The sequence below is a fragment of the Anomaloglossus baeobatrachus genome, chromosome 12 (assembly GCF_048569485.1).
Source record: "Anomaloglossus baeobatrachus isolate aAnoBae1 chromosome 12, aAnoBae1.hap1, whole genome shotgun sequence".
NCBI lineage: Eukaryota > Metazoa > Chordata > Amphibia > Anura > Aromobatidae > Anomaloglossus > Anomaloglossus baeobatrachus.
The window spans coordinates 35983971-35996292 of NC_134364.1; the positions used below are offsets into that span (position 1 = coordinate 35983971).

General features: G+C 48.6%; 1 protein-coding gene across 1 annotated transcript in view; it reads right to left on the minus strand.

Annotated features, from left to right (window-relative positions):
* RAB15 (RAB15, member RAS oncogene family) overlaps positions 1-12322 on the minus strand; it is a 108341-nt gene that overhangs the window by 55464 nt on the left and 40555 nt on the right. The window contains exon 3 of the mRNA XM_075329671.1: positions 8839-8899. Coding sequence (XP_075185786.1) covers positions 8839-8899 — 61 coding nt within the window. The remainder of the gene's footprint in view (positions 1-8838; positions 8900-12322) is intronic.

The window sequence follows — 12322 nt, forward strand, 5'->3', positions numbered from 1 at the left end:
AGCTCAAATCAGACCTACATCTCCTGACAGAAATACGTAATTTTGCAATGTATCATCATGGCGCGCTGCTTGGACACTCTTCGCGCATGTGCAGACAGAGACGTGGGCCGTTGGCTGCCACACAAGATGGCACCGAAACACACATCTGCACACGGGAAAAACCCTTGTGGGCCTGCTGTGGAGCTTCCAGGAAACCAGCGCTGGCGCAGCAGGGCCAGTGCCGCTGCCTGTCTCAACCAACCAAGGCTGGGTAAGCTTCTATCTTCCTCTTTAAACCACTATCTTCATCCAGAGGTTCCCCATTCAAGGACAGGAACTAAACTGGTGAGGGGAGAGGTATCACTCTTTTTATCCTGTAGGTTTCCTGTCCTTGAAGTGTAGATCCCCTCTCTTGTGGTGCGGTCATAGGTGTTTTGAAAAAAGAAAAAAAAACAAAAAAATTAAGGCTTTTTTTGCCAGAAGATGCAGATTTGATGGTGAAATTTATACATCAAATTCCTGTACCAAATTTGCATTTTCTGGCAAAAAAAAAAAAAAAAGGAACGGTTTTCTGCCAGGAGATGACCCGCAATCCGACAGCGGCTTTAAAGTCAAAGTGCTGAAGGATTGTCAGACCAGCATCACTTTCACTATGAATCTGCTGCCAGACTGTTGGATTGCGGGTCACAGCCGTGTCTCACAATCCGGCAGTCAGGTAACCAGAGGTCATACTGTGGGGTCCTGGCTGTGACCTCTGGTGAACTGAATGCTGTCACTGCTCACTGCTGGGCTCTCCCCGCTGATGTCAGTAATTCCCAGAGCCTGAAGATAGTGGACACGTTTCCCCTCTCTGCAAGCACCGGATGAAGCAGAGGTGAGGATAGTCGAGGAAATTTGTATGGATTATGTCAGAACTTAAAGGGTGTTTTGAGGGTTAGTAAAGGGGTGAAAGAGGTGGTGTGTATTTTTTTTATTTCAAATATAGGATTTTGTGTGTTGGTTTTATATCTTTTCACTTACAAAATTAGTAAAGGGGATGTCTCGGAAGTCTCCCATTACTAATCTAGAGCTTAATGGCAGCTGTGAGCTGTCATTAACCCTTTATATTACCCCTATTGCCACTGCTCCAGGGCAATTGGGTGGAGAGGGGAAAGCTTGTAATTGTCACATTTTTTTATCCATATCCATCGTGCCTCCTGTCCTGATATACCAGCTCCCACCTGTCTGCTTTACTCTGGCTAGAAATTAAAAATGGGATGGGAACCCTATGTCTTACTCATCAACCTTAATCAGTGGCCCCTAAACAGAGTGACTGCAGCATGATCCTCTGGGACACAAGGCATGTATAACTATTCTGCTCTTACTACTATTTTGCTTCCACTACAGTCCAGTAGCACTTACTACGGCCATTTTACAGCCCCAATAGTCTCGTCCCCATTGACCTATATAGGGTTCATTGTTTGGAGTTAAGTTCGGCGTCACGTTCGCTCATTGATCCAGATTTTTTTTCCGTGTTGGGTCGGCGGACCCAAATATCCAAAAATGTGCTCATCACTTGTCTTGTCAATTAGTCAAAACAGCAATTGGCGCCTTTTAATAGCAACCATGACCCAAATTTGGTGGTTTTGTTTATTACAGGATATAACCAGCTCTTAATGAACATTTAGACTCAGTGTTTATTGCTAAGATTTGAAGTAACAACTAAAAGTTTCTTGTTCTGACAATATGACAGAATGATCAACAATAAAGTGGGCTTTACACGCAGTGACATCACTAGCGATGTCGCTGGTGAAAGCACCCGCCCCCGTTGGTGGTGCGTCAGGGCAAATCGCTGCCCGTGGCGCACAACATCGCTAGGACACGTCACACGGACTCACCTGCCTAGCGACGTGGCTGTGACCGGCGAACCACCTCCTTTCTGAGGTGGCAGTTCATGCGGCCTCAGTGACGTCACACGGGAGCTGTCCAATAGAAGCGGAGGGGTGGAGAGCAGCCGAAGGCAAGACACGCCCACCTAGTTGCTGGAGGACGCAGGTACGGTGATGTTCCTCGTTCCTGCAGTGTCACACATAGCGATGTGGGCTGCCGCAGGAACAACAAACAACCTGCATCCTGCAACAGCAACGATATTTGGGATTTGAACGACGTGTCAACAATCAGGTAAGTAATTTTGATCTTTAACGGTCGTTCGTAGCTTTCACACACAATGACGTCGCTAACGAGGCTGGATGTGCGTCACGAATTCCGTGACCCCAACGACATCTCGTTAGCGATGTTGCAGCGTGTGAAGCCCGCTTAAGAGTCATGGTTCTAAAAATTGATACGAGACAAACTTTTAAAAAATATATATAAATCCTCCCTATTTATGAATTGCAGCTGTTTATTAGGTTTAACCAGTCATCTGTGGACAGGATAGGTGAGGAGCGTCTTATCGCAGATGGCCCCCACCACTAGGGCACCCCAGAGTTTTCCTTAATTCTAATTTCCCTTTAGTTTGTAAAGGCAACGTGCATACTGAACCTCCGATCCATTTAAAACTACTCCTCAGTGCGGTAGTGCGAATAATAAGGAACCGCCGTGCTACTTAATGTAGGAGTCCCTGTGGAACGGCTTCTAGCGATCTAACATTTATCACCAATTCTGTAGAGAAGTTGATAAATGTGCTTGATTGAAAAGCCCCTATAAAAAGTAGAAGCATCATTAAACAAGAATTACTGAATGACAATGATTTCTAGGAAAAGGACACTGTAAAAATACAATAAAACATGCTTCTAGTATTTTGGCCTAACAGAAAAAAATAAATAAATTAAATTGTAAAACCTAATAAAAAAAAAAATTGACTGCGGCAATCAGGATTAAACTTGTATTTTCTAAATGAGATAAGACTAGTGTTGAGCGACTACTTAACTATTCATACGCGCTATACTCCTAAATACTAATACTCGCGTCTTCATTCTGAATAGCGCGTGCAATGCAAGTCAATGGGGAAAAACTCGCAATGTAATGAGTAACCCGAATGTCGTACTATTTGTGCGAGTAGCAAATAGTGCAGAATTCGGGTTACTCATTACATTTCGGGTTTTTTCCCCATTGACTTGCATTGCACACACTATTCGGAATGAATACGCGAGTATTAGACAGTACTCGTTATGAGTACAGCGAGTACAAATACTTAGGTACTCGCTCAACTCTAGATAAGACATCTGATCCATTGTTATGGTCAACATTCACCTCACCCCAACTTCCTCACTGGATGCCATTAATTATTTCTGCGTTCTAATTCTTTCATAGTCTTCTTCCGAGAGCCACAGTTTTTTGGGTGATTTTTCTTTGTTTTTTTAGGGGGGGGGACAAGATGTAGATTTGAATTACACCCATTTACTATACAAATATACTTTAATAATTAAAAAAAACAAAAACAAAATGGGATAATAAAACATTTTTGCCATTATACACTTTGGGTTGTGAATGCACCACCATTCATTGCTCAATAAAATGGACCTGAAACGTGGCTCCCCAGGTCAGTAGGAATTACAGCAATACCACAATGCATTTATTTTATTATTATTCTGGGATCTTAAACAATTCAGAGCTCTGTATATATATATAAAAAAAAAATAAAATAAATAATTATATTTAGTTCTGGAGACTCAATTTTTTCATTATTTTGTTGATGGACCTGTGGAAGGACTTGTGTACCGCCCCGCACTCGGCTGCAGCGAAGCCGCTCGGATCCGGGCTCGTTTGTGGGTGGCTTGAGCGCCTCCGGACCCGGGGGTCACTTCGCTCTGAAAGGAGCTGGCGCTTTGAAGGGGGACGTAGGTTTACGGCTGTGGTTTTTGTTTAAGTTCGTGACGCCACCCACAGGATGTGGTGAATGTGGACACCACCGCTGCTGTTTACTAGGCACCCGGGAAAGATGTTGCGCAGCAAGGTGTTAATCCCTCCGTGGGTAGGGGTGATGGCCCAGTGACCCGATTGGGTAGAACGGGCTGGTGTGGTGTAGGGCAGTGTGCGGCCTGAGGGCACAGTGCTACTCACGATGATTGACACACACGAGTCTCTGGTAAACCAAGATGATGGTGGTCGGTGCCCGCAGCCGGCTGCGTCTGGTCCCCCACCCAGTTTGGTGGTCTCTGCCTCTTTCCTGCACCTGCTTGTGTTGTTATGGGCTGCCCGCGCTTCAGCGACGGGAGCCCGCTCCCGGCTTTGTGGACGTTGGGAGAGCCAGTTGCCCGCAGATGCTGGCCCGTGGGATCTCTCTGCCTGTGCTTTCTACCCCCTTCGGTGGGCTGATGTCTTCAGTTGGGACTTGGTTGGGAAAGTACCTAAAGTCCAGGCCTCAATCAGCTAATTAACTTTGTCCGGTAGATTCTGGACCTCGTTTCAGGGTCTGAGTACCCCCCTTTTGTGCTCCGGTTTCCAGTTGGTTCCCCGGTTCGGTACTGGAGGGCCACTACCCTGTCCCGGTCCCTTACGGTTCCACCGAGCAGTCTTCCCGGCTCCTGCAGGCTGAGGCCACCATATGCCTACTAGCCAAGGTACCAGGGCTTCGACCCAGACACCTGTCAGTTAGTTGCAGACCTGACACACAGGCCTGCCTCCACTTCACCTCCGACTACAACTCTCTCCGAACTCAACTGCTGTGTTTCCTGCCTCAGGCTCTCTGAACTCCTCGGTGGGTGTGCCAACCGCCTGGCTCCGCCCCCCTGGTGTGTCCATCAAGCACTGAGGGAGGCGACTAGGGTTTATGGTTTGGCCTGTGTTACCTAGTGTGGGACTGGTGTTGTGTGGGGCGCTATCTGTGACTACCAGGCTAGACACAATTGCATTTTTACATGTCGAGTTGTCATTTTTGATGATGCCATTATAGACTACATTTGATACCTTTATTACTTTTTTATGCAGGAATTGAATTATTTCCAGCATTTTGACTTTTTCTTCTTTATATCTTTTATGCTGTATATGTCAATTTAATATATTTTTACGGCTCAGACCCTACAACTCAATTTTTTTTCTTAGGTTTCTAAGTGGAAAAGGGGGGGGTAAAAAGATCTAAATATTTAAATTTATTTAATATTAATTACTAGTGATGAGCGAGCACCAACATCCTCAGGTGCTCACAATACTAATTAAAGAGCAGTGAGACACTCCGATCGGCACAACTCGTGTATAGAGTATAATGGAAGTCAATGGGGAACATTCAATTGGGAAAACTTCCAGAGAAAATACTAGGATCTCCTTTAAAAAGATCCCATATTAAGAAGATTTATTCTATCTGAACCTAACATCACATTCCTAAAAGGAGCCAAAAGTAAAGAATATCATTGTGCTAGAGGAGGAGAGGAGCGGACAGAGGAGGAGAGGAGGAGAGGAGCGGACAGAGGAGGAGAGGAGGAGAGGAGCGGACAGAGGAGGAGAGGAGGGGACAGAGGAGGAGAGGAGGAGAGGAGGGGACAGAGGAGGAGAGGAGGAGCGGAGGGGACAGAGGAGGAGAGGAGGAGCGGACAGAGGAGGAGAGGAGGAGCGGACAGAGGAGGAGAGGAGCGGACAGAGGAGGAGAGGAGCGGACAGAGGAGGAGAGGAGCGGACAGAGGAGGAGAGGAGCGGACAGAGGAGGAGAGGAGCGGACAGAGGAGGAGAGGAGCGGACAGAGGAGGAGAGGAGCGGACAGAGGAGGAGCGGACAGAGGAGGAGAGGACAAGAGGAGCGGACGGAGGAGGAAAGGAGGAGGGGAGGAGAGGAGGAGAGGCGCGGACAGCGGACGAGAGAGGCGCGGACAGCGGACGAGAGAGGCGCGGACAGCGGACGAGAGAGGCGCGGACAGCGGACGAGAGAGGCGCGGACAGCGGACGAGAGAGGCGCGGACAGCGGACGAGAGAGGCGCGGACAGCGGACGAGAGAGGCGCGGACAGCGGACGAGAGAGGCGCGGACAGCGGACGAGAGAGGCGCGGACAGCGGACGAGAGAGGCGCGGACAGCGGACGAGAGAGGCGCGGACAGCGGACGAGAGGCGCGGACAGCGGACGAGAGAGGCGCGGACAGCGGACGAGAGAGGCGCGGACAGCGGACGAGAGAGGCGCGGACAGCGGACGAGAGAGGCGCGGACAGCGGACGATAGAGGCGCGGACAGCGGACGAGAGAGGCGCGGACAGCGGACGAGAGAGGCGCGGACAGCGGACGAGAGAGGCGCGGACAGCGGACGAGAGAGGCGCGGACAGCGGACGAGAGAGGCGCGGACAGCGGACGAGAGAGGCGCGGACAGCGGACGAGAGAGGCGCGGACAGCGGACGAGAGAGGCGCGGACAGCGGACGAGAGAGGCGCGGACAGCGGACGAGAGAGGCGCGGACAGCGGACGAGAGAGGCGCGGACAGCGGACGAGAGAGGCGCGGACAGCGGACGAGAGAATGGATAGCAGTTTTAGAGGTTAGACTTTGATAATTGTTTTAAAGTGGATTTTTCCCCCTCTAATAAACATCCTATGCTTTCATGTCTTGAGATGGGGAAAAAAAAAAAATGAAAAAATCACATTAAAAATATGTAGCATTAAATAAAAGGACAAGTTCTATGACCTTGAATTTACCCTAAGCTACAGATAGCATAGCCTTGTGTCGCCAGCTCTTCGAGGTAGCCTTTGGCAAATCTCTAGCGAGGCCAATTATACATCCAGCATTGCTGCACGTCTCAGCTGCAGAGGCCGAGCACATTAGGAATGGTGTGCAAAGCTGAGCCACCTGGGGCAATGTTCAATGCACAATATTCAGGTACAGCTACATATATATAAAAAAAAAAAAAAAAAAAAAAAAAAAAACACCATCAAATCACGAAACCAGCATCAAAATGTCAGCTTAGAAGCAGGTTATATAATAAAAACACAATTACAGGAGGCTATAAAGTAGTGAACAACTCCTTTAGGCTATGTGCGCACGTGTGCGCTCTGCACCGCACCTAAAAGGTGCGCTTCAGAGCGCAGCTGAAAAGCTCCGTTCTGAAGCGCATGGTGCCGGCAGAGAACGTGCGCCCTGCATGCTGCCTCTCCCTATAGACAGCATGCAAACCGCACAGAAGAAGTGACATGTCACTTCTTAGAACGCAGCGATTCGGGCAGCAGCCGAATCGCTGCGTTCTAATAGGCCACGTGCACACGGCTCCTGCACAATCTCCATAGACTGTGCAAGGGACACGTAACTGCATGCAATACGCACATGTGCGCACATCCCCTTAGGGATGTCCTAACCGAGTAATAGCAGTGACCAGGTTTTTGCCACCTAATAGGACAGTAGAATAATGCAGGGGCAGAGACCCGGATTCCAGCGGTATCACTTAAACGGCTGCTGACTGTAGTTTTGATTTTAAAAAAATAAATAAATAATATACACTATTTTATTAGCAGGTCATTATTATTAGAGGACTAAAGGCCCCGTTACACGCAACAATGTATCTAACGATATATCGCCGGGGTCACGGATCCCGTGACGCACATCCGGCATAGTTAGCGACGTCGTTGCGTGTGACAGCAAGGAGCGACTGTTAACGATGGAAAATACTCACCAAATCGTCCATTGTTGACACGTTGTTCCTTTTTAAAAAATCATTAATTGTTGCAGGATGCAGGTTGTTCGTCGTTCCCGAGGCAGCACACATCGCTATGTGTGACACCCCGGGGACGATGAACTACAGCTTACCTGCGTCCTCCGGCAATGCGGAACGAAGGAGGTGGGCGGGATGTTACGTCCCGCTCATCTCCGCCCCTCCGCTTCTATTGGGCGGCCGCTTAGTGACGTCGCTGTGACGTCGCACAAACTGCCCCCTTAGAAAGGAGGCGGTTCGCCGGCAACAGCGACGTCGCAGGGAAGGTAAACCGTGTGACGGCTCCAAACGATTTTGTGCACCACGGGCAACGATTTGCCCGTGACGCACAACCGACAGGGGCGGGTGCTTTCACCAGCGACATCACTAGCGATATCGCTGCGTGTAACACCCCCTTAAAAGCTGCTGATCTGTAACCCCACCCCTACCACTAAATGGCAGCTTTCTGCCTATGCATTTGAAAGCTCCCTTCCCGAGTCAGTGATTCCGATACGCATGACGCAGTTTTTATACATACCGGAATCAAAGACACACGCAGACCGATTCAAATCAATGGGTTTGCGCACACTTCAGTGATTTCTAACGGAGGAGTGTCCGTGTGGCGCACATACGTGTCTGTGTGTTCTGCACGGACACAAGTCCGTTCTTCTTCGGCAGCACGGATGTCACATGAACCACACAGTGGTGTGATTCGTGTGACACGTGTCTGAAATAATATGATTTTCTATACGCTGTCTCCAGTGCTGCTGTCACTTGCTTCCGGGTCCGCGGGGCAGTGAATATGCAATGAGCGAGCCCTGAAGCAAGTGTGACTGCAGCGCTGGACACATCAGCACCACAGACCAAAGTGCCAGGGACAGGCGAGTATAGAAGTTCCTGATCTCTGTGTGCCATCATGAATAGCACACGTGTGCCAAAATCACAGCACAAAGTTTGTGGTATTCACTAACGTGTGAAAGAGGCCTTACACCGAATGCTGGCAATCAGTGACGTGGGTGGGGCTATACAGAGAGCAAGTGACATCACTGGAATCAGGGTTTCTGCCCCTACATCATGCTGCTCTCAGATGGGGGAGCAAATATTTGCTAACAGATTCCCTTTAAACCAAATACAATTTACTAGCTAGAACCAAAAAAAACAACAAAATATGACTATGTTGGTTACTAGCTAGACAATCATTCCATTATGAAGGGCACACAAGGAGCAATATTATTACAAACACCTAGATAACAAAAATTCAGTATATGTGATTTGCAGGAGGCCGTTACCTGTGCTCTTCGGTAGTACTGTTTCGTTATTGTCTGGTATCGCTCTTGACCAGCCGTGTCCCTATGAAAACAATGTTCTGTGGTTAATAGATCAAATGTCACAAGTATCAAATCATCTACTGAAGCGAGTGACATGGTCAGAATTATGTCCGTTCTGCTAAGTTCTGCCAAGTCGTGTGATCACATTGTGATGATTCAGAGCGTTTGACTCCAAGCCACGAGGACTTCTATGCACGATGTCTCCTCATTCTATGGAGGCGCATGAAGATTGATTTTTCATTTTTTCCAGTCCAATTCTCTGTCTAGACAAGTTCTTATACACAAATAAGAATTGGTTTTGCACCGTTTTCATGTTTCACACGGCATGCACACACCGAGCCGCTGAGAAATTATTTTTTGTTCATGCGGCAAACTCATTAATAATCATCAGGGCAGCAATGTGCGGTGACCTAAGGCTGACCAAGCTACTAGTGAACAGGCGTCCAAAATAAAAAGATGTCTGTAAAGTCAGAAAATCAACACCCAGGATATAAATTATAGGCCAGCACTTTGTCACTGTTAAAGGGTCCACATCCAAAACACCCTTTTAGCCTCCACTTACACTCATCCGGCTTTTCGCCGGTTTGACGGATGCGGCGCACGCCAGTACAGTATGATACAGTACAGTGGCAGCACCGCAACTTCCGGGTCACATGCTCCGGTCACATGACAGCATGTGACCGGCGCTTGTTGCGTTGCCAGTGTACTGTATCATACTGTACTGGTGTGTGCCTCATCCGTCAAACCGGCGAAAAGCTGGATATGTGAAACTAGCCTTAGGAAATTGAGAGGGAACCGGTCACCAGATTTGGGGACTATAAGCTGCGGCCACCACCAGTGAGCCCTTATATACAGTGTGGCGCCCCTGAGGCTTCCATCGCCACAGGAACATTGCACCCCAGCCAGAGGTGTGATGTCCCATCCTGGGTAAGGAAAGGGGTGAATGCCGGTCCACAGGCAAATCTGCACTACACCCATTGTTAGGTACACACAGGGACCAGGGACAGTGGCAGCTACCCTCCCATGCTGCATGCTGGGAGGGGCCGTAAGACCCATCCCTGTTCCCATAGGGTGGGAGCTTAGCAACAGGGAGGTGGGAGGAGCCAACAGCTAGTGTTAGAGTAGAAGCAGGAATCAGTTAGTTTCAGTTTACCTCAGTGAGTGAGAGAGTGAAGACGGTGAGGAGAAGGAGAAGGAGGTAGTTACCTCAAGAAAAGTCTGAAGAGAGTTGAGTTCCTGGTGAAGACCCTGGGACCCAGTAGGTCCAGGTGACACCGCAGCAGAACAGAAGGGATTCCAGGGCCACTATAGAGCTTTCAAGCTGGTGGCCTGTTCCACAGAAACATCGGTGGAGGGATCAAGCTGCAGGCAGGGGACGGTCCCTAGAAACTGGAGGAGGAAAAGTCATCTCCAAAAGTAAAAACCAAGGCCCAGGGAAAGCTGCAAGCTCCCCGGGCCACAGCCCACAGCAGACCCTCTAGAAAGGGGGTAAATTACCGACAGGCAAGCCCCTGGCCCGGAGGCTGTAGTGGAGGCCGAGCCAGGTTCAGCCAGCAAAGGCAAGGCTTAGAAGTCAGCTGAAGAAAGGAACACATTAGAAGGGTGCACCGGCTTTTACTCTCAGATCTACCCGGGATCGGCGGAGGTCCCTGACAGTGGGTTCCAGCAGTCTAAAGGCACCAGTGTGCTTCAACCCAGGAACTGTGAGTAAACAACTTGAAACTGCACCCCCTGGTGTTGTCTCAGTTATTCCGCTCGCACTATTCCATCACTGCATAGACACTTAAAAGCACCAACAGTGTCCCCGGGGCACCACTCCACCTGTGGGGAGCAGGACCATTCAAGCTGCCATTCCATCAGCCCCGGAGGCCCCATACAGCAGCGGCGGCTTAATAGCCGCAAACCACAGGTGGCGTCACGACTATTATAAACTTTAATCACCCCCACTGAAGCCTTATTAATTGACCCTACCAGGGTATGGAGTCGGGCCCAGCCACCACTGACGTCCCCCGGACTAGTCCGGCCCGGCACCGGGTGTCCCATAGCCCTGGGGTGGGCGAGTCAACAGCATTCCAGAATACTGTATATAGAGAGCCCAGGCTGCTGTGTAGAACGTAAAAAACCCCACCTTTATTATACTTACCTAGGAGGCAGTCCGGTCCGATGAGTGTCGCTGCTCTCCAGCCCAGCGCCTCCTCACCATCCTCCTTCGTCTGAGGCCAGTGTGCATAATGCGTTGCACGTCATCCACATTAGCCGGCAATGAGGTCCTGCGCAGGCACACTTTGATCTACCCTACTTAGGGCAGATCAAAGTATTGTAGTGCGCATGCGCGGGCGGTCTTTAACCTTTCCTCATGCCTGCACATTACAGTACTTTGATCTGCCCTTAGCAGGGCCAAGAGACGTGCACCAGCGCAGGACCGCAGTGTAGGCCTGTGCGGACACACTGAACTGGGAAGGAGGATGGACATTACAGTAGAAGGGACCAGACTGCCTCCCCAAGTGTTTTTTTTACATTATATAGCGTGGCCTGGGCACTTCTATAGAGCATTCTAGAATTCTGTATAGAAGAGCTCGGGTGTGGGGGGGGGGGGCACAGTTTATAGGGGACAAATCTGGTGACAGGTTCTCTTTAAAAGGATTCATCTACAGAATTAACTTTGTAAAGATTCTGAGTTACAGACTAATTTAAATTGTGAAAAGTACAGACCAACATATGAACAAAATTTTTGGTACCCTTCTGTTAAAGTAAGAGAACCCCACAACGGTTACTGAAATTGTTTCAAACTGACAAACGTAATTGTTAATTTAAATTTCCCAAATATCAATTAATCACAAATCAGAAATTGCTTTTAACTTGGTTAAAACAGAGAAAAATAAAATAAAAAAAAAAAATGTAACCGGACAAAAAAAATGATAGTACGATCCGTAGAAAAGATTGAAGATAATTTGACTCTAGGGATGTTAATGATGCGTTCTGTAATTATAAATCACAGATAATTAATATTTATTCAGTTACTGTATATAGCGCTATTAATTCCACAGCGCTTTACATTCATTGACAACACTGTCCTCATTGGGGCTCACAATCTACATTCCCTATCATTATGTTTTTGGAGTGCGGGAGGAAATCGGAGAACCCGGAGGAAACCCACGCAAACACGGGGAGAACATACAAACTCCTTGCAGATGTTGTCCTTGGTGGGATTTGAACCCAGGACCCCAGTGCTGCAAGACTGCAGTGCTAACCACTGAGCCACTGTGCCGCCCATCACTCCCTACAATCTTGTAAATCAGTCTGCTTTTTAGAGGGTGAAAAGTAGTCACTGTGCTGTTTGGCATCATGGGGTGTATCACCCTGAACCAAGAGCAAAAAACTAAGGAGAGAGGTCTCAGGGGGATTAGAAGGAAAATTCTAGTCAAACATGTCAAGGGTAAAGGCT